This window comes from Peromyscus californicus, unplaced genomic scaffold (assembly GCF_007827085.1).
Source record: "Peromyscus californicus insignis strain IS unplaced genomic scaffold, ASM782708v3 Scaffold_7__1_contigs__length_154581171, whole genome shotgun sequence".
NCBI classification, from domain to species: domain Eukaryota; kingdom Metazoa; phylum Chordata; class Mammalia; order Rodentia; family Cricetidae; genus Peromyscus; species Peromyscus californicus.
The window spans coordinates 57,187,010-57,214,659 of record NW_026294595.1 but is presented as its reverse complement, the minus strand read 5'-3'; the positions used below and the strand labels follow the sequence as shown (position 1 = coordinate 57,214,659).

At 37.9% G+C, this 27,650-nt stretch overlaps 1 protein-coding gene across 7 annotated transcripts in view; it reads left to right on the top strand.

Moving 5' to 3' along the window:
- The window catches only part of Pde1a (phosphodiesterase 1A), a 279,670-nt gene that overhangs the window by 228,611 nt on the left and 23,409 nt on the right, over nt 1-27,650 (top strand). For all 7 annotated transcript variants that reach the window (XM_052726280.1, XM_052726274.1, XM_052726276.1 and 4 more), the window contains 4 exons: nt 5,740-5,840; nt 16,109-16,234; nt 19,309-19,410; nt 19,515-19,635. In XM_052726280.1, coding sequence (XP_052582240.1) covers nt 5,740-5,840; nt 16,109-16,234; nt 19,309-19,410; nt 19,515-19,635 — 450 coding nt within the window. The remainder of the gene's footprint in view (nt 1-5,739; nt 5,841-16,108; nt 16,235-19,308; nt 19,411-19,514; nt 19,636-27,650) is intronic.

The window sequence follows — 27,650 nt, the reverse complement described above, 5'->3', positions numbered from 1 at the left end:
GCCCTGCATTCCATATTATCTGTTACTGGAAAAAAAAATCATCCAGAATGTAGCAGCTTAAAAACAACAATGTGTTATTCTCTCTCAAAGGCCTGTGGTTAAGAGTCCCAGCAAGGAGACTTTCACTTGAGGTCTCCCATGTGATAGCAGCTGGCTAGCAACAATGGCTGGAGACATCTGAGGATGTTCCTGTCTTGTGGTCTAGGATGTCACTCTTGTGACTGGTTATTGATATGACTGGTGGCTGGAATCTCAGATGGGTACTTCAGAGACATTTTAAATATTCACTAGACTGGAGAAATATCCATGCTATAACAAAGCAATCATTTCAAAACCTGTCCTAAAAGAAGTATTTTGGGGAGTGTTTCTCTTTCTAGTTGTACATGAACGAGTGCCCCTATGTAGCACCTGAGTTTCCCCAAAGCCTTTAGGTTGAATGAGGCTGCATTGTCTCACTTCTTTCTGGAATGCTCCACTTGCACTTGCTGTAGTGTGCATGGCCTATCAGAATGGAAAGAAGGGCCTCCTGAGCAGTAACGTGTCCTTCTGTGGGACACATTGCCTTAGGGTTCTCCTCTTGCCTCTGATTTCTAATGCCTCTGCCCTGATTCCCATGGTGAGCCGATTTTTCTTTCAAACGTTTGACATTCCCTCTTTCCAGAGTTTAGTCATTTAAAAAGTTAACTGAAAACAACAAATAAAGAAAGATTTATTTAGATCACACTTTAAAGTGGAAACTGGTTAGTTTTCTGAAGAGGGAGTGGACATGCAAAGCCTACTTGGCTCTAACTCAATAGCTGCTCAGTTGTGAAGTGAATTGAAAAAAAAAATATGTGACGTGGGCATCAGAATTTCATTATTTTACAATATCTTTACAAATGTCCAAACACATTTTGTTGTTTTCTTTTGTTTACTATAAGGACACAGGAACCAAATAAACATCTCTTTTATTCTGAGAATCTCAAGTCCAAAGGTTACATTGAAAAGGTGTGAGGTGTCCCATTAGTGGATAGCCAGAGAAATTCAAATCCACCATGTGACTTTACTCTCGGATTTACAGGGAAGATTTGTTCAGCGCATCTGAAGCCCTTTCCTGTTCCCTTGAAGCCTGGGTAATCTGAGCCCCGCATCCCCTGCTTCCTTGCGTAATACCCAGAAAATGAAGTCATTAGTGCAGGTCAGAGTCACTCTGGAGAAAACCACAGATGTGGATGTAACTCCCTTCCTTTTACCAAAGTTGACATGACACTTTGCTTCCGATTTTAATCATTCTTCATCAAAATATCAGTGGGGTCAACGGTGAGTTTGACCATTACAAAATTAGTCTGCTGGTTACCATTACCTAATGGTAGTCTTGAGTAAAATCCAGAAAATTCATTTAATTAAAGCAAAAGAGAATGATTTTTACAATGGAATACAATTTTTATGGTGAAATGAATTCATGAATGTGTTGAGTATTTTGTCAAAATGAGATCACACTGTCACCTCGACAGTTTTGGGGAAGTAGTTTTAATAAGCTTTCTTTTGCGGTGCTAGGTGAATGCTACTTTTCATACAGTTGAACAGCTTTGATCTTTGAAATAAAAATGCATCACAGAAATACCGGCTAAACCTCTTCAAGTCTTTTCTCACCCATCAGATTTGATATGGAAAAGACTAGGTCACTCCTTCCTTTTAACGTTGAGTTGATTCCCTGCTACTTTGAGCTGGTCTTATCAGAGTGGCATTTGTAGAGCACTCCAGTTCCAGGCCATGCTGTCAGGTGACTAATGTGTCTGTCACCTGCAAGGTGTCCTGAGGAGCACAGCCTGAAAGGGATTGTGATGAAGCTCCCTGTGTTTTAACATCAGAGGGAAGCCCTCAGTCCTGACAGTCAGCCGTGGGGAGAAGCAGGGACTAGATGCTGGTGCAGCTGCTGTGCCTCCCTTTCTCTCCTTTTGCCCCTTGATTAACTTGTCACCTATGCCATGGTGACAGTGATGTACAGAAAATCCATTTGCTAAAGAGCCATTGCCATATGGAGTGATGCCAAGCTACCTGCAACCGTCTTTTTAAAGACAAGGTCATTCTAGGGCCTTAGCCAAAGCACTTTTATACTTGGTGGCTGGTCGCATTCGTTCTCTCTAATGATCTCATGAGAAGAAAGAGAGGTGACTTCCGGTCTTTCCCCTGGAACTTGCAACCCACCGACGGCCCAGACGCCAACTCCCACACTTTGGGATGACTCCATTTTCCTCTGATCAATCTACAGAAAATGTATCATGGTCTGTAGTAATGGCTTCCCCAGCAACACTGTTTGAAAGAGCATGGGCTTAGGAGGCTGCTGCCAGCTTTGAAAATACTACCTGCCACTTCTAATGCTAGCTCTGTGTTTTGGTCTCCTTGTCACTAAAACAGAGTCAATAATACTGTGCAATTCACAGGCTGGTAATGAAGAGCCATTAAGTCTCATTATAAGCATGTTATATATGTAGTACCTGAAATAAACAGCTGATAATACTAGACATATTATCAGGTTTCATGATGTAATACTTTTCTATGTTAAATTAGAGCAAACTACTCAAGTTTATTTAAAAAGATGGAGAGAAAAAAATGTCCAACCCCAACACTTTAGGCTAAAATTGTTATTATGTCCCTTTGAAATTTTGTTAAGAACCAAGTCAACATGATCTTCTGATCTGAAATTCTGACTAGCCCAAGCATATTCTTTATCACACATGTACACATACATACATAGCAATTCAAATGTGAACATAATCTTAACAGTTCTATTAGCTTTTACTCATTCAAATATCCAATTCTGCTTTTGAAAGCTCAGAATATGGGCAGTTGTGTTGAGCTATGAAAGTTACTGTGAGCCACAGGAAGAAAAGAAAACACAATAATTTTTTATCTGAATCCCAGTTCTCGTCTCTGTATAACCTCTGGTGTGTTGATCCAGTTCCACAGGACTCAGCTCTGCTATCTGCCAACATAAAGATACAAATATTTATCTCCTGAGTGGAAAATAGAACAAGTATAAAAATAATGGAATCATCTCAAAGGCCCATTTAACAACAGTTCTAGCTCCTTCCTCTCTGTCATTGATGTGTAAGCTAGGAGTATTCAATACTTCCTTTTGCTATAACCCGAGGACTGCCCACCTAAGAATACACTACCCTGAGCCCTACTCTAGGGCACATACTGTCTACAGCTTAGATGAGATGCAGAATCTACATTGCTCATGGCTCATCATTTTAACCTTGGATTTCTGCCCTTCAGGAACCAGCAGACCCCCATTGTTGTATTCAGTTCTGTCCCAGATGGGAAACGTGATATGATCTGATCTCATATGTCCCCAAGAGTTATTTTAGAAATCCACAAATTTAAATGTTTCCTTAACTATAAACACATGAACCACCAGCAATAAGTGAATCAGCAATGAAGGAGCTAGCAGTCATTGCAAAATTATTTTACTAAGATGAAAATAGATATTTTTCAATTGAATGTGAAAATTTCTATATTCCCAAATTATTTTCCCCTATAAACATATTCAAAAAGGCCATCACACAGTAGTATTTAAGTGGAGTTCATGGAGAAACTTCTCTTTGTGGGAGGCAGAGATTAACTAGGAGAAAAACAGGAAATACATTTAAAATCAATTTTGATAGCTCAGAAGATAATTTTAAATAATTATGAGCTAGTCTGTGATGAAATTCCATCTCTAAATTTACTTTGCAGCCTTATATTTAGTATTATCATAGTAGGTATTGAAAGTTGCTTTTTTCCCCAATCAGTTGAATACAATCAATAAGAGATACTTGAAGAAGATCGGTGGCTTCTGTTCCCTCAGAAACGTGTTTCTTTAATAAAACACTGGATTACTGGGGGACCAACTGTTTTCATTTCATTTCTACTCACTTCATTGTGTCTAGTTCCATGGTGTCAGCGGGAACTCTGGAGGCTCAGTCCCAGCTCAGTCTAAGACAGGCTATTACTAAGGCCGCTTTCTTCCTTTTAATGACTCTCAAGTGAGTGTTTACATGCACCAAACACCTAGTTACACTAAATTCCTTCGGCTCTGAAAGTCATTGCCTGCATTTAGGGCTTTCATATTTCGAGTGTAGTCAGTGAAGGCATGCCAGTTGTCATCTTCTAGATTTAATGCTTTGCAGTATAAAGTAATAACTGTAGTAAAGTGTCATTTGCTCTGTGTTTAGCTATTGGACAAGGCTTTGGTAGGAACAGCAAATAAATTCACTCTAAACTTTGGAAGCTCACAGAGGAACACTCATTAATTCCATTTTAATGGGATCTGTGGCTTAGACAGTAAACATCTCACTTTCCCGATGACGAAGAGAGACTCACACATGGACTGACTGATCATATGCTCTCTTCCACTGCTCCCTCCTACTTCCCTCTTATGCAAAACTGATGAGCTTCAACTCTACAAACAACATTTCCTGGTATGTGCCAAATTCTGCAGTTGGTTCTGTGAGAGGAACACAGCTCAGTGAGCCCGAGAGACTACCATTGCCAACTCACAGGCCGTCAGTGGCTCCTGCCTGCCTTTCATATGAAACCCAAATTCATCATTTTTAATTAAAGGAGACCATCAGTTGGTTTCAGACTCTTCATCCTCTTTTCAACCTCATTTCATCTGACTCTCAAACTCAACATATGTGTGTGAATGTATATGCATGTATATGTATATATGTATGTATGTATGTATGTATGTGTATTTATGTATGTTTGTATGCATGTATGGGTGTGGGGGGTTAGGTTATGTGTTTTCATATGTATGGAAAGTGTCCAAAAGAAAACTCCAACTCGCTTTAGAACCCATTTTCCTAATGCAAGTCCTATCTTCTTGCAGGACTGTCCAAAAGAACATTTGTTGATGGCCTTGTGGTGTCTCAGCTATTCTGTGTGAAATCACTTGCCCAGTTTGATCAATGAACATGTGAAACTTACCTTCTGCAATGGGGCAGTGAATTTGATTCTATTATGTTTTATTGATTTTTAATTGTCACATGTGTGATTGTGTGTCACACAGAATATGAGTGATAAACAACGCATTCAATTACTCTATAAGCTATAGCAGTAGATAAATGGCATCAGGCAGCTCATGAAAGAGGAGTCAATGCATATGGAATAGATGGACCTGGATTTTACATGAAAACAATTATTCTTTCCTTCGTCATTATCAAGTTTCACTGAATGGTAACATATGTGCTACAAATACAAAACTGGGTAAATTCTCAGAAATTTTTCCACATCCTTAAATCTAAAAACAAAGTTCAGTTTCTCTCTTGAAAAGAATAAGTATTTTTACTTTTAAATGAAAATTTGTTCTTATAGAGTCTTCAACAATTATCCAAATATACATTTTAGTGAAGGTAAACTCTAGGTTTTAAAAGACCGTTATATTATCATTTATGTCATAAGACCCCAAACTAGTAAAGTTGTAACCTCAAAATCATTTACAGTCAACCTTTCAAACAATGGAAAAAGACTCCTTTTCTAAGAAGCAAAGGTGATGATATTTTGAATTTTAAAATTTGAACTTACAAAGCATGAAACAATCATTGATTTCATGAAGCAGCCATTATTCATAATTGAGTGAAAAGGGAAAACATATGAAAGAAATATCACATTGTTTTATATGACTGTGCATTCTGAACACACTAAAGACTTACCCATAAAGAGAAATGATGATAAAGATGTCGAATGTGATGAGATGTTTCCTTCCTTTGCTAGCATTGGCTCACTGAACTGGAAATTTTAGCGATGGTTTTTGCAGCTGCCATTCATGATTATGAGCACACAGGAACAACAAACAACTTCCATATTCAGACGAGGTAAGTGCAGCAAAGTCTTTGACAAGTTAAAATTTAAAATTTATTTTTCTCAAAAAGAGAGGACCTAGAAGGTGACCATGAACAATGAATATATACCAATTAAAATTGTTTTATGCATTTTATTTCTTCTTAAGAGAAGATGTTTAGAACATGTAGAGTTTACTAAGAATGGACTTAATAATTTTTAGCAAAACTTCTTAAGCTTTCACAACTTGAATCAATCTACTACTGTTTTTCAAAACCCACACATTTCACCTGAGTATTTAACATCTTAAAGCACATAGATGTCTATAAGATAAATTCTCTCTGCCAAAGCTTTGCCTGAGCAGTCACATAAATCAGACATTTATTCTCTGAGGCACCTCACATAATAGATTTTCTAAGGCATTATTTTATGTCAATGTATAGTAGGAGGTATACAGTTTTATTTCTTAAGAAATTAAGAGATTAAAGAAATCTCATTCCAGGGCAGTACAAAGAATTCAATATAATTGAAAAATAAGATGCTTTAATGATGTTTATAATGGCAGTTACTCAAACCAATGTACTAGAGTGAACAAGTATTATAATATCCTCTAGGGTTTCTATGACAAAATACTGCTGAATGGGTGGTTTAAACAACGTACAATTTCTTTCTTACAGTACTGGAGCCTGGGAGTCTAAGATCAATGTGTTAGTGGCTTGTTTTCTTCTAGTTCTCCCCTGTGACTTGCAGGAAGCAACCTCCTTGTGTCTTTCCTCTCTGCATGTACTTCTCTGGTGCTCCTTCCTCCTCATATGAGGGCAGCATTCATACGAGATTCAGTTCTCCCACTTACACGACCTCATTTAACCTTGTGTATACCCTTAATAGATTTATATCCCAATACAGTCACACTGAGGATTAGAGTTTCAACATAGCCATCCAGTGGGGATGGAGTGTAGAACTCAGTCTGTAAAAGGAAGATACCTTAAGCTCTCTTTAGTTAAATGAAGATATCAGTGCCTGAGAGGTATAATACAGTACAGGACAAATCAGGATTAAACTCAGTTTCTATATGTGGAATCCTAATATTTCTGTGTTTGATTAGCCACGATTGCTTAATGAGGAAATATCACCTGCATATCTCTGGAAAACTACAGAACTGCTCTGTTGAGAGAATGCTAAATCTTGTTTTTTTTTAAATGCTTAATGGCACTAAGCAGTGGTGGCACAGGCCTTTAATCCTAGCACTCGAACTCAGAAGGCAGAAGCAGGTGGATCTCAGAGTTCAAGTCCAGCCTGGTCTACAGAGCAAGTTCCAGGACAGCCAGGGCTACACAGAGAAATTCTGTCTCGAAAACAAAACAAAAGAAAAGAAAAGCAAGCAAGCAAAACAAAAAATGTTTCTTGGCATATGTTAATCACTTACAATAGTGAGTTTCGTTATAATATCTTAATATGTGCATATGATGTTTTTAACTAGATTTGCCCCTTCTCTTGTGTCTGTCCCACGCTTCCCCATGTCTTTACTCCCACTATTTAGTACCGCTCTACTTTATGTCCTTTTGTGTATGTGTCTGTGGCCCAATGAGTTTCAATACAGTTTATACAGGAACATGATTGAAGGGTTGTTTAGACTAGCATGGACACTTTGCTAGTGAGGACATCTCTGAATAAATGTCTCTCCCTATCCTATCAAACATTCACTGTGTATAAAGCCATAGGTAAGAATAGGGCCCAATGAACCTCTCCCTCTTCCATGACATGGTGTTAAGGTATTGAGAAGCCCAGTCTTGTGTGAATCTTGTGAAAGCTATCACAGCTGCTGTATGTTCAAAATGCAATGGATGTGTCATGCCCAGAGGACAGTTTAGCATGCCACTCTTTTGCCTCCAGCTCTTACATTCCCTCTATTCCTTCCTTTGGAATGTTCTCTGGCATTATCACCTTAATGAGGGTGATATAGCTCTTCTACTTATGGCTCTGAGATAGCTGTTCCCTTTGTGGATGAGCATTCAATGGTTACCATCATCACTGTGATCAGTTGTATATCTCTGAAGTTACCACTGCAAAAAACCCTTTCTCACCAAAGCTGATAGCAAGACTAACCTACAGGCATTAACAAAGTTATTTAGAAGCAAGCTGGTGTGCATATTATGCTCATTAAGCAAAAACTATGTTAGTAACTTCCCCACTTGGGCCTATGATCTCCTCAGCCACGGACTTTTGACCAGGTTTACAGTACCAAACATGAATTTTCTCCTGAGGCAGTGGGCCACAAATTCAATCAGTAAGTAGTTTATTATCTCCATAACACAGAAGCTGCTATTACACCAATGGGCACATCTTGCATGTCTGATTTGTGGTGTGCATACAGGATCCACGGCAAAGAAAGACTGTTGGTAAGAGTCCTCCAGCAACAAGCAGGGCAGTCTCTAGCACTAGGAAGGATAACTTTCTAGTGAGGAAGCGTCCCAACCAACTCCAACTTAATTTCTCTGCGTCTACTGGAGTGTACGACGTCTTAAGCAATAGTTGTTACCATCTCATTCTGGTGGGAAACCAACAGCCGTAGTAATTGCCTGAATTGTTTTGGGGGCTTAGGAAACTCCCTGACTATACCTCATAGGAAGGTATTTCCTGCCTGAATTTCTTTTAATAACTTCAAACTTCTGGAAAAGCAGCTTTATGTACCCATAGGGGTACCTCCATTCAAATTCTATTTTATTTTTAGTTAGTTACTTATCAGTCTTCTGTATGGCCTTTTTATATAGTTTTAACTGATCTTTCTTCCCTTATTCTTTCCAACTACCTTGACCCACATCCATACTTAGACCTATCCATTTCCAGTACCCCTCTTCCCATCTGGTCAAATATGGTCATTTCTGTTTGTTTTGTTTTGATAAACCATTCTTAGAACAATTTTAGATTTATAGAAAAAAAACTGATCATGGGGCACAAAGTTTCTATATGCTCAACTGAGCTACCCTACAGATTTGCCCTATAATCAGAACCAATATATATACCTGGTTATGGAGCTCTAATTACAATTACTAATATTGCCATGCTACTAATTAAAGTCCTGGCTTTTCTTTAGGGTTCCAACTTTGTTTATAATTTCCATGGATTTTGATAAATGTTTAATGTACCCCACGGTAGTTTTAGTGATTTACACATTCCATCTTCTTTGCTTATTTCCCTTTTGTTTTTCCATTGGGAACACAGATCTTTTAAAGATTGGATTAGTTTTGCCTTTTCCAAAATGTCATGTTGAAATTAGGCAGTATGTACCCTAGGCTGTTTTTTTTTTCCCCATTTAGCAATATGTGCTTAAGGTCTCTCCATGGTTTCTGGTGTCCTGATAACTCATTTTCATTCTTGATAATAATATTACATTGTGTGGTCGGTCCCACCACAACTGGTGGGACTAGAAGAATTTTAGTCTACTAAATTTCGGCGCTTATGAATAGAGCTGCTATAAATATAAATGTGCTAGTTTTTAATGTGGTTGGTTCATTTAAGTTTTTAACAAATATTTTAACAACTAGTATTTCAGATATAAGGAGTTTTTGTATTGATGTTGGGAGGAAAGACACAGTCCATTACAACATTAGGTATTGGAAACCTTAATGGCGTGCTGGGCAGTGGTGGCTGGCCTGGCAGTGGTGGTGCACACCTTTAATCCCAGCACTTGGGAGGCAGAGCCAGGCGGATCTCTGTGAGTTCGAGGCCAGCCTGGGCTACAGAGTGAGTTCTGAGAAAGGCACAAAGCTACAGAGAAACCCTGTCTCAGAAACAAAACAAAACAAAAAAACCACCTTAATGGCGACCTAAGATGACTGAAATCCAACTTACAGATCATCTGGTTTGCATCCCATGATATATTAAGAAAAATTAAGATCATTACAATAAAGTGACCTATGGAAATACAATTCTGCTCCCACAGCAAGATACAGACATAGGGTCGGTCCAAAACTGTTAAAGTCCCAAATAGGATGTGCAGTTGATCAACAGAAAAAGTTGAAACTCAGTGAAAATGTGGTGAAGACATTCTGTCTCTCCCTGGACTCATGTCCTCAAGAAAGATATAGAAACAGTGGGAAAGAAGAACCTTGAAATCTGGTTATAAACCAGGAAGTTTATTAATTAATTTTGCAGAGAAAGGGAACCCCTTTCCTTATATTGTATTATGAATCAAAGGAAAAGAAGAGCATTCATGTCAAGGTTGCTTATTGAAGACTTTTTGTACCTACAGAATCCATAACAGGGAGGAGCTGGGCTTTGTATAGGCAAAGAGTTCCAGGGTTTGGTAAAGGGAGCAAGTGGCCTGTGAAGAGAGAGCAATGCTTGGCCTTTCTGCTCTGAGCAGTGGAAACCAAACTGGTTTCTCCTATGCTGCATCAGGATATCACATGTAGCCTCCTTTTCACTAATCATCTGCAGCAGGGTGAAGAGAGCTAACATATTTAAGTGCTGGGTTTGGAGTAGAAGGAGGAAGCACAGGAATTAGATGAGGGAGAGAAGGATGCCACATGGAGAGGAGAGAAGGAAAGGGTGATGATGGCAGAGGAATCAGCATTTTCCTCATTTATAGTAACTAATAAAGATGAGTATGGTCTTGTATTTAACTGTTTTTCTTATAAATTGTCTACCAGAGTCAATTATTTAATGGAGTCATTTTACATGAACTCGAAAGTTCTATTAAAACATTATTTCAATGACAAAAACATGCAACAGTATAACATTTTAAGTTCATGACATTACCTTCACATTGCCAAGGGAGAAATAAGATTGAATGTCACCAATAACATTAATTCTGTTTTATTTTATAGTGTTCATGCTATTTGAATGTAGAGGGCTTTTTCCAATATGGAGACACATTTACCCTATAAACAAAATGGATGAAAATGACTTAAAACACAGGGCAAGGCTGCATTTGAGTTCACTAAAGCTATTATAGTGGGTGAAATCCTTGAAAGTGTAAATAAATGGAATTAATTTTCTCTTTGTGAACAGCAAATGCCGAGCTAAATGTTACCATGGATACTACATGTTGCTTAGAGTCTTGTTCTTTTCTTAGCAGTAAAAGATCATCAAACATTAAGACCATGCTGTATTCTCAGCAAGCTTGTTGGATTTATAAGACAAAACCGAACATACTTTGCTATGCTAAATCTGGTTCAAAAACACAGCTTTACTTGTTTCTTATAGAGGAAGTGATACTCATGGCCACATCATATAATAACCTTGAAAATCCTACAATAGATATGTCAGGAGATATATGATACAAATGAGATTATTGGAAAACCATAGGTTTCCTATAATCAGCAAATTTCTGGAAATATATGTGGCATTTTGTTCAGTTAATATTGATTTAATTATCCCTTAAATACAGATTACATATGACCTTCTTTTGTGTTGAGCTATGTTTGTTAGTTAAGTAAGTTTTAGGTTGTGAGATTGTTGAAAGATATATGACATTAGTTAGGCACACACACACAATTTCATCTTTGTGACAGTGCAGGATGCATAGGAGTGAGGGGTTAATCTAGCAATTGATAGGCTGATTCACTTATTCGGAGTTGGCAAAAGGCTTGCTTTATCTGGCAGACTATTAAATGATGCTCTTGAAGACACTGCTTGCAGGAGATGTCAGATTTTTTTGTTTCTTCTTTTAAAAATATTATGTCTGGATAATGCAGACAGCAAGATTTTATGGTCTACATAGCAAATGGCTACTACAGAGGAGCAAATCATCTTACACATTCACCCATCTTTTTTGTATTGTTTTAGTGATAATGTTGGTTCCTTGTTTTGTACTTGCGTGCTCATCAATAAGCATTCAGTAACAGGTGAGAGCTAGGTTGTAACTAGAACCCTATCCATCAAAAAGCCAGAGACAGTCCATTTTGTGCAACACAGTTCCTTACCACAGTGTCTTAGTCAGGCTTTCTATTACTGTGATAAAACACAGCGTGGGAAGGAAAGGGTGTATTTCAGCTTACAACTCTCAGGTTGCACCATTTCACTGAGGGAAGTCAGGGTAGGATCTCAAAGTAGGAACCTGGAGTCAGGAACGGAACTGAAAACAGAGACAGCCATGGAGGAGTGCTGCTTACTAGTTTGCTCAGTCTGCTTTCTTACACAGCTCAGGACCGCCATCCCAAGTATGGTACCACTCACAAATGGCTGGGCCCTCCCACACCAATCATTAATCAAGAAAATGGGCCATGGGTTTACCTACAGGGCAATGTTATAGAGGCATTTTTTCACTTGAGAGCCCCTCTTTCCAATTAGTCTAGATTATTTCAAATTGACCTAAAGCCAACCAACACACACAGCAAATATATCTAAGAAGAAAAAGGACTGCAAGAGATACTAGGCTCTAGGAGGCGTGTAATAGTGCAGTTGGTGTGGGCTTTCACTTTCTCTTGCCTGTTATCACTGCTGCTTCCTTTCACTGTGCTAGCCTGTGGGGCTGGCTCACCAACTGAAGATATTGCAAACAACCCTTCTGCTTCCAATCCATACCTGACATTCTAGGAGGAGAGAATGAAGAGGCCACGACTCCACTTCACAGAACCCAGAATGCTTGCAACTGGTCCATACCTTGGACTAGAATATCAAGTCTATCCAGACAAATTGAAGTAGTTTACTAGTTTGGAGTTTATATTATATGAAAATATAGTCAGATGAGAAATAAAAGACTCTTGATGAATTCAACAGCTTGAGAGTAAAATGTCTGCCATAAACTTGTGCTGAAAACAACTTTCTCCATCCTAATTTACAGCGAGTGCATCTGCAATATTCAAATTTAATCACAGAAATGTGTGGGAGAAAGTGATTTCCATTATACTCTTTATCCCCCTCCTAAAGTAAATTGGGGTCAAATGAATGAGGATGTAATTAACTACTTGAAATAGGGCAAAAAGAGGTTAGTCGTTCACTGACTGAATAAGGATGAACTAAATTTTTTTTTCTTTTGGATATTTAGATTATATTACAGATGTCAGCATTTTAAATGGAAGGGAAAGGGCATATAGATATTTAAACTATGATAATTAAAGGGAAAATTAGCACCATGGCCAATTATCCCAGGTATGCAAGCTATCTGCAATTCAACACATTAAATTCAATCCAAAAATCTAAAGAAGAAATGGAACCATACCAAGATATGTAGAAAAGTATTTCACAAAATCTAATATCCATTCATGGTCCAAATTCAATAAACTAGAAACAGTTAACAATAACCTCAATTTGATGAAGGATATGTCCTGGAATGGAGTGGTAGTCACTGGGTGCTGAGGGGAACAGTTAGGAGATGTTGATCAAAAGGCCTAAAATCTCACCTAGATGAGAGGAATAAGTTATCAGAGGAATTATATAACATGTGGACTACCATGTTATATAATTAATAGCATTTATTACATTAATAGCAATGTATTACATTCTGGAAAATGACTAAAATCTCGCCTAGATGAGAGGAATAAGTTAACAAGTGGAATTATATAACAGGGACCACCATTAATAGCAATATATTACATTCTGGAAAATGACCAGGAGTAGACTTTAAATATTTTACAAAAGTGGTAAGTATGTGAACTAATATGTAATAGTGATCAGTCTAGCCACTATACACTGTATTGTTTCAAAAGGGAAGGCTATCCCACCTCCACCCCCAGACTTTCAATATGGCCCCAAGAACCAGCCAACACAGTAAGATCAGAAATTGGGATTATTTATATTGAGAAGGAAGAAATACAGCTATCTGTTTACAGTGACATGACTGTGTAGTATGTCTGCAAGAACCGACAGAAGACCAAAGCAAGCCCTGCAGCTGAAGTGCTACAGCAGGGCTACAGGACACAAGGCTAATGCATCGCGGCATTCTGAGTCAACAGCTTTATTACCCACCAGAGACGAACAAGGAGATATTCCCTTTGAACATGCAGTACCATTTACAGTAGCATCCCCAAACTGAAATGCTTGGTATACATCTAATAAAATGTGTGGAAAAATCTAGAGAAGGAAAACCATAAGATTCTGATGGAAGAAACAAAGAGAAGAGGTAATTCACGTTCATGGGGAGAAAAACTCATTTTGGTCAAAATGTGATTTGACCTGACCCAAGTTGCTCTATAGATCCAATGCAATCCCAATCAGATTTTTATTTCGTGTATTTGTTCTGTGGATATTGTCTAAAGTTTGTATGGAGAAAGAAGAGTTCCAGAATAGTTCATCTAACATGGAACTAAATAAAATTAGAGGACTATTCCCCCTCACTTTAAAGCTTACAACTGTGAAAAACTCATGGAAAAACCATACTGTGCACTCAGACTTTTGCAAGGCTAATTAATTTATTAGAAATTCAATAATGTGGTAAAGTTAAAATGTTGCAAGTCCAGAGCCAAATTATACTGGGCCACCTTAAGCCCCCTCAAAGCCGTTTATTGACCTCCTCTCTATGTGATCTAACAACTTTGTAGCCATCAGTAAATCTTTTGGAGTGCAGGGACCCCTCATTCTCCACAACCAACAGACTAAGAATGTCATCAGATGACTTCTGAGGCCTAGAGCAAAGCTTTCCATACACCTCTGAGAACCGCCTGACGCTTCTATTAATGTATTTTCAAAATGTCTTAATTTTTAAATTTTCTTTGTTCTTGCACAAAATTGTTATGATGTTAAAACATGGGATTTGGGGGTAACCCAAGTCTGTATCCTGAGCCATGATCATTCGTATTTCGCTCTAAAATAGACTATCTCCTTTGAGGTGAGAAATGTGGTTTAGTAGTGACTACAAATCTGTAATAATCAGAAAGTGTGATATTAATGAAAGAATAGACATTTAGAAAAATGGAACAGACTAAAAAGCACAGAAATGGACCCACAATATTTAGCCAATTGATTTTTTTTTAGAAAAAGGTTTGTTTTATTTAATTAATTAATTTATTTTTATTACTTATGTGTATGTGTGTATGCCATGTATGTTCTGGTTCCTGTAGGGGACATTTTCATGAGCCTGGAGATACAGACAGTGTGAGTCTCCTGACACTATTGCCAGGAACTGAACTTTGGTCCTCTGGAACGTCTTGTAACTGCTGACCCATCATCTCTGCAGCCCCTACTTGGCTGGTCTTTGACCAAGGAAGTAAGGCTTTGGAACGACAAGAATCTTTTCAGTAAATGGTGTTAGAAAACCTGCACACCCATATACAGAAAGAACACAGAGTGGATGCAAACTGCTATGGTTTGAGCGTGTCCTCTAGAATTCATGGGACGGAAACCGAACCTGCATGCACCAGTTAGGGGAGGCCACTCCTGACTGGGAGTATGTAGGTCATAAGGACTACCCCTGCACGAACATACTACCATTATGAAAGGACTCTTGGGAGAGGCTTTGCTCTCCTCTCCATATCTCTGCCCTTCTTTCATGTGGTCCACAGAAATGCAGCAAGAAAGAGCTTTTCAGATGATGGCACACTCGTCTCAAATTCTCCTGTCTCCAGAATTATGGGAAATGAATCTCTATAATGTATAAAATAACTGCAAGTATCCTCCTGCTTCAGCAGCATGAAATGTGTTAGGATACAGACCATACATCCTTCAAAAGGATCACAGACTTAAACATAAAACACAAATCATGACATTGCAAAGGACAGCACAAGAGAAAGTTGATATGACTCAGGGTTTAATAATGACCGAAAACAACACCAAAGGCACTGTGTATGAAAATAAGAGTTGAAAGCTGAACTTCCTTAAAATTAAAACTGCCCTGCCAAAGACATTGTTAAAAAAATAAAAAAACAAGACACAGACAGGGGGACAATATATGCACGAGACATGGTTATCAAAGGACTATTATTTAAAACACACAAAGAATGTTTTAAAATAAGAATAAGAAAGCAGCCTGATTGAAGCTCCAATGCGTACTGGTAAGTGAAAAGAGCCAATCTGTGAAGACAGTCTACTGCACGATTCCAATTCTGTGACATTTGGGGAAAGAAAACACAACAAAAGCAATAACATGAACACTGTCCTCCCAAGCACCACACTGTGGAGGCAGACGGTATAAAGGGGAACTGAATTCTCTGCAGTCCTTCTGGCAATGGCAATAGAAACTGCTATACCACTTAAGTCTGCTTCAAATGTGAAATTATTATACAGGTTTTAAATGGTCACTTAACATGGTGTTCTGTGTTCAATGACAGGATTTCAACCAGTGAGATGACTTAAACTTGATGATTTACTATTAAAATCTCAGTCTGAAGAAATTCTCATCGGGGTGTTTGCTTTCAATTTCCAGGTCAGATGTTGCCATTCTGTACAATGACCGCTCTGTGCTCGAGAATCACCACGTGAGTGCGGCCTACCGACTTATGCAAGAGGAGGAAATGAATATCTTGGTAAACTTATCTAAAGATGACTGGAGGTGAGTTTCAGAGGAAATTGAACCCCAAGAACAATGTAAGTTATGTTATTAAAGTAAGAAAAACAGATGAAATCCCAGGTCTTCTCCCATTACCAACTCAGCACCTGCTGACTAGACACTCTGAGGAGCAGGCCTTTGAAGGCTCAGTCCAGGCACACATCTCTGCTGCTGGACAGACAAGAACTCTCTTCAGATCAATTCAGTGCCCCCACACACATGTAAAGCCACATATCACACCACCACAAATGCTTAGGGGACATAATCATTCAGTCTGTAGTGGAGCTTGGATTTATTTTTAATCAGTATGTAGCTTATATAAATTCAAAATTTTAGCATCATGTTCATCCTTTTTTTAAATTAACATTTTTCCTTTATTTTACATACTAACCACAGTTTCCCCTTCCTCCTCTCTTCCTGTCTCCCCCTTCCTGACTCCCATTTACCTCCCTCTGCATCCACCCACTCCTCCTCTGTCTCAATTCAGCTTCATGTTCATTATTCTATCTAGTATTTTGCTATTGGGGAGCTTAGCCTTAAGAAAATAAAGACCTTTATCTACTTGAACAAAACTTACTACTATACTAACATGACCCTCAGTGTGGACGAAAATACTGTATGCTTCTCCCAGGAGTAACATGTACATTATTGACTTTCATTGTCTTTCCGTTGAATTATCTTTATTTTCTTTCTCCATGTTAAATCTTGCTCTTTCAGTATGATTTTATTTACTGTTTTTTTTCTTTGCCCTCTTATGTTTCTCTTCAGTAACTTCAGACATTTTTTGTATTGTTGTGTTAACAAATAGTACAATAATCACATAGACTGTAAAATTTAATAGATTTAATGCTTTCCAATCACCAACAAAGTACCCATTTACTGATATAGCATAAATTTTACTGAGCATTGAAATTCGGTTATCTTGTTAAAGACCTGTAATTTTCTGCCCTCAAATCTTTTTAGTTTTTTGTTACAAATAAAATAGTTGCTCCTTTTATAACAATATTTTACACATTGTATTTCTCTTGTATAATATTTTTCCCAGTTTATTAATATAACATCTAGAATTTATTGAGTATTTAAATGGAAAGCATAGCATTTTTATTACACTGTATAAACTTCACAAAATTTTGTCTCAATTTTCTTAGTTAACAAATATTGTGTCCAGTTGATAATGTGAATCCTGTTAAAATTTCATCTAAAAAACTGTAATTGGGAATAATTTTCTTAACTATCTTCAATTTCTTTATTTACCTGAGTATCTGGATAAATTATTCTAAGCAGGTTGCCCAGTATTAGAAATGATAGCTTAATACTGAGTTCTTGTTGCCTTCATCTAAAATAAAGTTTAACTGAGCACCTGCATTTTCAATAACAATTCTAATATGTTGCTATTTTGAAAAATAAATCATCTTTTATGTACAAGCTTTTTTAGGAGAGTAAGAGTTTCCAGACACGGTTTCTCTGTAAAGCCCTAGCTGTCCAGGAACTTGCTCTGTAGACCAGGCTGGCCTTGAACTCAGAGATACAACTGCCTCTGCCTCCCGGGTATTAGGATTAAAGGCATGCACCACCACTGCCCAGCTAAAAATATTTTGATTCAAGGTGCTCCATGCCTTGTTTTAACTTAGAATACTGGCCCCATGGTGAAAACAAAATATAATTGATTTCTTGTCTGTCTCTATGAGCCTTTGCTAGGATGACTCAGTTTTCTACTTAGAGTGAGAATGTGTTACTCATACGTAGACTCTGTGATATGGTCACTGTATTTACACTATGGCGTCTTGGTTAAAAGCTTAAATAGTGCCAATGTAAATGTCTGTTTTATAGAGGATCGGGTTCCTCTCACTAGCATCTGGACTTCTCTGAGGCTCCTGTGATGGCTGCTGGACGCTGTGGAGTGGTCCAAGGGTCAGCTTTTGGAGTGGAAATTCTGGTTGCCTCTTATCCCAGCCACATCCTAACTGCACAATTGAGCAAATGAAATCTCCTCTGGAGGGGAATATTAATAGCCCTTTGCAGGTGTATGATCGGAATTAGATGTTTAGCATACTGATAAAGGAATTACTGCATAATCCTAAATCTGTACATTGACTGGATAAATACTGGTAAAATGAGGAAAGCGCAGGAAGTGCCTTGAGAAACCATGCTCCTTCAGATCCCTTCCATAGGGCACTAAGCTAACCAATTTTGCTGGCCACATAGATTTCGAATATCCTCAAGCCCCACTGATTATGTGTCTTACTTCTACAGCACTCAAATTTACATTTAGGAACAAAGTGTGGCTGTTACTAAAGCACATACCATATAAGTACAATGACCTTAGTTCAGTTCCCAGAACCTGTGTGAAAATGCCAGATATGGTAGGACATGCTTGACATCTCAGCCCTCTGGAGGCAGAGATAGGGGAATGCCTGGGACTTGCTGCCCAGCCTGCCTAGCCTAATGGTCAAGCCCCAAGCCAGTGAAAAACACTGTTTCAAAAAACAATGTGGACAGTACCTCTGAGTTTGACTTCGGGCCTCCGAGATCATGCACATGTACCCACACATAATTATATTTATAACAGTATCTCTTTAAAATGGCCAAGGATCGCCAGGGGGTGGTGGCGCACGCCTTTAATCCCAGCACTCAGGAGGCAGAGCCAGGCGGATCTCTGTGAGTTCGAGGCCAGCCTGGGCTTCCAAGTGAGTTCCAGGAAAGGCGCAAAGCTACACAGAGAAACCCTGTCTCGAAAAACCAAAAAAAAAAAAAAAAAATGGCCAAGGATCATTTCAAGCAGAAAACATAAACAACAACAACAAGACAAGACTTAGCAATTATGAGCTGGCAAGAAATGTTGTGGCCTGCAAACAGAAAACATCTCCTTTTTAATGAGACAATTAAGTGGCATGGTTTTTTTTTCAAATGATCATGAATGTTAATGATTAAAATAATGTCCAACTTTTGTGAGCACTGTTACATTTAGTGCTTATAATTGTTAGGAAAAATAGTGTAATCGTGGATATTTTCAGAAATGTCCCTCTCGGAGCTCAGGAAGAATCAAATGAACCATTCTCTTTTTGATGCCTCTGCAGGGATCTTCGGAACTTAGTGATTGAAATGGTGTTATCTACAGACATGTCAGGTCATTTCCAGCAAATTAAAAACATAAGAAACAGTTTGCAGCAGCCTGAAGGGTAGGTTGTTTCCTTGCGTCATGTTCATGTTCTGGGGGATGGCCTTACAAAACAGTAGCTGATTATTTGGTTCTGGTAATTTGAACATGTCTTTGGTTTGGCAGGATTGACAGAGCCAAAACTATGTCCCTGATACTCCATGCAGCCGACATCAGCCACCCAGCCAAGACTTGGAAGCTGCACTATAGGTGGACCATGGCCCTAATGGAGGAGTTTTTCCTGCAGGTGACTTTTTCACTCTGTTTTGGAAACAGCAGCTGTGAATACTGATGTAACTTTGTTCTAGTGCTTCTGACTTATGTTTTCAATTAGCCAAAGCACATAGTTAGTGTGCTTGTGAGAATTTAGTAATGTTTTAGGGAAATACATTAGATAACCCCAGAGAGTATTAATTGTCTTTTAAAGAGAGTAATTGTAGGCAGAGTTTTTTCTGTCCTGCAGCTACTCTCAAATAACCGGTAGCTGCTTCCCAAACAACTGACTTAGAGACTCAACTGATAGCTCAGGTTTATTACTAACTAGCTCTTCCAACTTTAATTAACCCATTTCTGTTAATTTACATTCTGCCATGAGGCTTGTGGCATTTACCTCTCCTGAATGTCTTACCTCCTTTCCTTCTGGCTGGCGACTTGGCCTGTCTCTTTCCCAGCATTCTCAATTTGGCTTTCCCAACTGACTGACTTTATCCTGTTCAGCTATTGGCCGGTCAGTTTCTTTATTAAACCAATCACAGTGACAAATCTTCACAGTGTACAAAAGGATTATTCCACAGCAAGTAATGTCTTAAATATGAGAACGTGGCAGTCAGGAAAGAAGGGAGTTGAAAACCAGGTTAGAATCATTACATTATTAAGAGGTAAGTTGGAGATTGGAGACAGCAAATAGCCTGCACAATGAAAAGAGGAAGGAGGGCACACAAACTTCTATGTATATCTTCCTGGCAAAAATCTAACCCCATGCACAGCTGCAAAGGAGGCTAAGGAAAAAGAAGCTGAGCAGACACGTGCTTAACTGAAAAAACCAATATAAGCCTAGAGGAGAGGAGAGCCCTGCTCTCTGCTGCAGCATGTACAAGCTGTCTCTTGTGTAGCACCCCTGTTCTGTCTAACATCTCTGAATCCAAAGTTGGGGTACTCTAGTACAAACATGGTGCTAACTACTCAAGTTTGGGTTAAACTCCACAAGTTAAAGGCTCAGTCTTCCAAAAGACAGGCTCCACTTCAGACTTCAGCCCTAGTGGAGCTGTGGGACATAGAAATGTTGGTTTCTAACCAGCTAGTTACAAATTCAGTTCTTACAATCCATTCTAGAGTTGGTAATTTGTTAGACCATAGAACTCAGGGCTAATACTATGCTGGCAATTAGAATTTTATCATAAAGGATGTGATCCAGTAATGGCCAGATAAAGCAGTTAAGAAAAGGGCAGGGAGTCGCCCAGACATGGGTGTCTATATGGTCTCTATGTCTATATGGCACTTTGCTGGATCATGAGTATAAACCCAAAATCTCCTCTGAACTTCAGTGTGCACAGTATTGTGAATTTCATTGCATAGGTGTGAAAAAAAAGCATAACATACGGCAATCTGTTGACTGCAACTAAGACTGTACTTAGGGGACATTTTGTAACATTATATAATTGTATTATTTAAAAAACCAAAAGGATACAATCTCTGATCTCTTTTTTATCTTAAGAATGTAGGTAAAATTTAAGAAAATTGAACTAAAGTTGAACAAAGATAAACAATAGCCAAAATTAATAGAGACAAAAACTGACATGCTGACAAAATAATGAAATTACATACAGGACCAAAAGGATGGAGAAATATACATGGAAGATGGGTTATTATAATAGAGCTTATATACGTCAAAAGAGTATGAAATAGTATGAACAATTTATGCCAAACATATTGAAAACAGAAATAAAATTCCCTAAATCTTTGAAAAAGATATAAATTATCAAAATAGAAATAAAACAAAGCTACAACCTGAATATTCATATACTTACATTTACTTGAATTTACATACAGTTCTACATAAGAAAATCCAGGATTTGGGTTAGTGAGATGGTTCAACAGGTAAGAGGACTGGCTGCTCTTTCACAGGAAAAAAGACCTGGATTCGATTCCCAGCAACCACATGGCTGCTCACAACATCTGTAACTCTGGGACTAGGGAATCTGACACCCCCTTCTGGTTTTTGTGCACACCAGGCATGGCACACGTGTAATTCACAGACATGCATACAGGCAAAACACCCATACTCATAAAATTAGTTAATTCTTTAAAAAAATGAAAACCTGGGATCAGAGGGATCCAGTTCTTAACTTTAATTTCAATTCCCATTATTAAATTCAGCTGAGAAATATCAATTTTCTCAAGAATTTTAAGAAAGAAGTAATGTCAGTTTTACACAAATTTTTCATGATAGAGAAAGAAGAAAATTGGAAGTATATCTCTCATAAAACTTGACAAAGATGTTTCAAATAAAGGAAATTATAACCAATATCTGTCATGAATCTAGATGGGGAACTCTTAAAATATTAGCAAGTCAAATCCAATAATATTGTAAAAGAATACGTACCATGGCTTGAGCTTGCATGTAGAACATTATTTTAAAAGTACACTGAACTAAGTCAAAAGAATAAAAAGGGAAAATCACATTGTCATGTCAATAGATTCACAGAATGCATTTGACAAAATCCAGCATTTTAATTACACAAACTCCCAGAAAAGTAGCTAGGAAATGCCTTTGAGCCCAGTAAAGGGTCAAAGGGTCATAACTAATGCAATGCTTGAAGATGAAATGCAGAACCTTTTTATGCTAAGATCTGTGTATCAGCTCTGTTTCTATTAAATGTTTCATTTGAAGTTCTAATAAGTAAAAAAGAAGCTCTAAGAGGAAATACTGAATAGAGTGGATAAAATGAAACTTCCCTTATTGCAAAAGCCAGTAGAACCAATACATGATTTTACAGAGTTGTAGTTCTGTACACAAGCAAGGAAAAATTTGAAAATTAGGTTTAAAACATAATGTTACTTATGAGAGTATAATACAAGGTATTAAGGATTACATTTAACTAAATTCATATACAGCCACTACCTGAAAAGCAAAAAAGTATAGTAAGATAAATTTTAATTTTATGTATATATAACATATATATGCATAAATGGACAGATAGTCTATGTTAATGAGTTCCATAGTCTGTTGTCTGTGGCTGTGACAAAAATACTGACCAAAACCAGGTTGAGTAGGAAGGAGTTTATTATATCTTACAAGTTACAGCCGTTATCAAGGGAAGCTAGGGCAGAAACTGCAGCAGGATTACGTAGGGGCACTACTTATTAGATTGCTCTTTATGGCTTACCCAGAACTACCTACCTAGAGGTGACACTACCCAGAATGAGCTGGGTCCCCTCACATCAATCATTAATCAGGAAATGGCTTCACAATATTACCTACAGGCCAGTTTGATGGAGATATCTTCTCAATTGAGGTTTGCTCTTCCAAGATAACAGAAACTTACATCTAGTTGACAAATGGTAGGCAGAACAATGCATTAGAAGGTTCAATATCACTAATATATATAGGTTCTTTCAAATTTGATTAAAATGTCTAGATTGTGTTATAAAAATATTATCAGACCTCTTTGTGGAAGCTGGAACTCTGATCCCACAACACAAATGGAAATGCATGGATCTAAATAGCCGTGGCAATTCTGTAAAAGACTCAAGAGTTGGAGCATCCACTGTCCCATATTACATAATTAACATTTCATAATATAGAAATGACCAGTCTGTCATTGGCATATAGACAGGGAAATAGATCAATGCAATATGACAGTGATTCCAGAAATAAGGCTAGACATCTGCAGTCATGTGATTTTCTTTATAGACACCAAAGCAAATAAGTTGTGAAAGACTTTCCACAATGCAAATGAAACAATTATAAAATGGTGGGGCAGAAAGCAAATTTGTCTTTGTTTTTCATAAGATTTATTTTTTTTCTTATATATGGGTATGTGTCTGGATCAGAGTATGCCACATGTGTGTGGGTACCCTTCAAGGCCAAAGGCTGACTTCTGATACCCCTACACTTGGAATTTCTTCAACTGTCATTCTTGTCTTATTTTAGATTTTTTTCTTTTTGTTTCAGTTTGAGACAGGATCTCACACTGCATCACATTCTGGCCTAGAAATTACTCTGTAGCCCAGTCTGGCTTTGAATTTAGTGCACTCCTTCTGCTTCAGTCCTCAAGTGCTTGCATTAAAGGCATGCACTACTACACTTGGTTCTTCAGTTGGTGTTGAGCAAAATTAGAAGATGAATATAAATTTTAAAACATCAGATAAAGCAGTTAAAGAATTATGTAACTTTGAGAACTTTTAGGTGCAACACTTCTTCCCTCTCTTCCTCCCTCCATCCATCTATTCATCTCCACACCTCCCCTTCTCTGTGTGTATGAACTCATATTAGGAAAACTAAGAGAAAGTTTGGGCTGTGCTAATGTCTAAGGCAATTTTATGCTAATTTGTTTAGTCCATTACTTTCTGACAAATGACATAGGAAATTTTAAACACAATGTATATGGAGGGAGGGCAGGGTGAAGGAGACCAGCTCTTTGTTCATCTTCAACCAGCTCTCTTCGTCTCTTTGTTTGGCCACCTCAATTCACTCTCTAACCAGGAGAAGTTGTGGCAGAGGAGACAAAGGTCATACCTAGAATCTATAATCTTGAGAAACACTGGTTTTAGACGTTGATTAAGTGCCTGTGGCAGAGGAAGCTAGACAGGCCCTCATCTTCAAGACACGAGATTTTCATGTTTATCAGTACATACAGTGTCTTTGCTTTGAGTGTTTATCAAGTCAACTGTGGTGATATATTGTATACCCTAATAAACTTGCTTGAAAGATCAGAGAAGTAGAACAGCTAGCCACTAGTTCTTACCTTTACGAAATCCTCAGCCTAAAGAGAGTGAGTTCCTGTTTTCTCAAGCCTTATATGACTTTCTCTGCCCTACCATATTACTTCCTGGGAATAAAGGCATGTGTGCTTCCCAAGCAAAGGCATTAAGATCTCAAGTGCTGGGATTCAAGGTATGTGGCACCACTGCCTGGCTTTGTTTCTCTCCTATACTGGATCAATCTCATTGATTGATCCCAGTGTGGCCTTGAACTCACAGAGATCCAGACAGATCTCTGCCTCCTGAGTGAAAGGATTAAAGGTGTGTGCCACCACTGCCCAACCTCTATGTCTAGTCTAGTAGCTGGCTCTGCCCTCTAATCCTCAGGCAAGTTTATTAGGACACACACTTTATCACCACAGTCAACACAGAAGCTTTTGACAAGAATGAATATATTTGGAAGATGCTCCATCCATTTCAACTGTGATTGACATGGAAGACAGAGGTACCAGGCAAAATGATAACCAACAGCAAAGGAAGACAGATTCATACCTCTTTATCTCTTCTTGAATACATCGTAGTTGGCATGATGTGAAGATAACATAATTAAATTTAAAAATAACTACTTCCATTAATTTTTTCACTGTGCACACAATAAATAAATGAATATTTTCTCTTTCCAACTCATTATTTTATGACACACAGAAACAATCTTAATTTAGGAAAAATCTACATCTATTAAGCAATGTTGTCTTATAAGTCAGAGAAACAAATGATTTGAAAAGTAGGATATCTGTAAGGAAATGACAAATTGATTTTTTTTAACTCTAAGATGTATATAATCAATTTTCTCTAGTATTGCTAGATGTCATATAAAGTATGACATTTCAAAGTAAATTTTGTCTCCACACTACTAAAAATACACTCAGTTAATCCATTCTCAGCCAAAGACATGGCATCAATGAAAATTACAGTTAGTTGTAACTTCCCAAATTAAAAGAATGTAAAGAACTATAGCTCAAAATGTTAAAATCAAAGCTAGTTCGAAGAGTTGAAAAAGTGCTGTAAACAGCAGCTACACAAGAAAACCTAACAATTGGTAAAATACATATAATAAAAATACACAATAACTTTCCTCCATAAATATAACTGAATGTAGATGTGGTGGTTACTATAGCCATTAAACAAGCAATCTGTTTGGGTGACTTTGTGAGAATTTCTGAGGGCCAATTTTAGAAAGAGTGGAGGAAGGCAGTCACAGGGCAGACATTCTTTATGCAGGTTGTCCAAGGACTCTGAATAGGTGCACCATCTAAGCTTGCCTATGGAACCAGGGGTCCCTCATCTCCTCCCCACCATTAGGGCCTGACAGTGGTCTGAATGTTAACTGATACTACTCTTGAGACTCACACCAGGTCTCAGTGCAGAAAGGTTCCCAAGGCTTCTGTCCTTCATTCTCCTTCAGTTACTTCAACTATTTAAAACTACAGAAAAATGTTTCAGTTTTAGTGAAATTCAAAAATATAAAGTATTAGATTGACACCTCACTGATAGCTGTCAGAACCTTTTTACTCTGTTTGGAAAGCAGAAAAAGCAATTATTAGCTGTTTGTCACGGTCATTAGAAGATGAAGCCTTGACAAGCCACGCAGGAAATGCTGAGACAAGTAAGGTCTCTCAGACGCTGGACATCAGACTCTCCCACTGCATTTTGATGGGGTCACTTCTGCAGCTTCAGTCCCTGTAGGCTCATCCCCCAGAACACAACGCTGAGACCTGGGGGCATCACAGGGAGGCACTTCGTAATTAATTGAGTGTGGCATTTTCTCTTACTACTTCCATAAATCAATTAAAACACTAGGAAATATATTTATGTAATAAGTTCTTGATTCTAAAAGTATATTTTTGGTTTTCTAAATATAGTACTTTCAATAGGATGCACAACTTTCAAGATAAATATTATGTAGTTGTTATGTAGAATGCCTCCTGTTTTGACCCTTGATTTCATTTAAATAAAAAGTAAGTATCCCCTGCCCTGGGAAAGAATAAGGATTTTGTAAAGGTGGTCAAACTTACACTAAAGTAACATAGTTTCCCTTTGTACATCTCTCCCCTCTCCCTTAGCAGTAATTTATGGTGCTCTGTCCAATTCTTTCATGGTCTGGCTCAGGGCCCCCTGCTGACCTGGTACCCATGGCCTTTATTCATTCCAAAAAATAAATAACACTTTGGAATACTTATAAATAAATTGAATAACTGTTGCATCTTAGCATTCTGTGCTCTTAGCAACAGAAATTTTATATTCTAAATTAATTGAGAGGTATGGAAAACAGAAAAACAACACCCCCTAATTGTGTACAGAAAGGCCAAGTCTGCATAAGTGTCAACTGCTTACATCCTAGATGAAAATGTGCCAGCAGCTTTCTTTAAAATGGGACTTATACATAGTACATCATCATAGTGCATTTACCAGCCCTAAATAATCTTCTTCAGTCTCTCAAAGGACCATATAATATAGAAATAGGCTACTGATTGTTTCTTGTTGTTGTGTTCTTAAGCTAGAAACAGCAGCTCCTCAACCAATAACATCAGCCAAATGCAAATATTGTACTGCCAATCAAGGACAATTGTGTCTGTAAATATCAAATACATATCTTTAACATCATGTTTCCCATCAAGTCTATCAGCTGTCTTATTTCTATTTAAACAATGTTAGTGTTGTTATATTTTAATATAAACCTGTGGTGATATTGTGTCCCCCAATATATTGTGTACCCTAATAAACTTACCTGGGGTCAGAGAACAGAACAGCCACTAGATAGACATAGAGACCAGAAAATGGTGGCACACACACCTTTAATCCTAGCATTATGGAGGCAGAGATCCATCTGGATCTCAGTGAGTTCAAAGTCACACTGGAAACAGCCAGGCACAGTGACATATGCCTTTAATCCCAGGAAGTGATGGCAGAAAGCAGAAATGTATATTAAGGCGTGAGGACCAGGAACTAGAAGCCTTCTTAAGCTTTTAGCATTTAGCAGCAGTTCAGCTGAGATCAATTTGGTTGAGGATTCAGAAGCTTCTAATTTGAGGAAACAAAATCAGCTGAGAAGTTGGCAAGGTGAAGTTGGATGTGGCTTGCTCCGTTTCTCTGATCTTTAAGCATTTGCCCCATACCTGACCCTGGGTTTGTTTTATTAATAAGACTTTTTAAGATTCATGCTATATAAACATTTTAAGGATATTGTTATTCAATAATTAACTATTGATATTTTTGAACCTTGTATCATAAAATCATTATTTGCAGTGAGACATTTAATAAATCTTAGTCAATGAATGG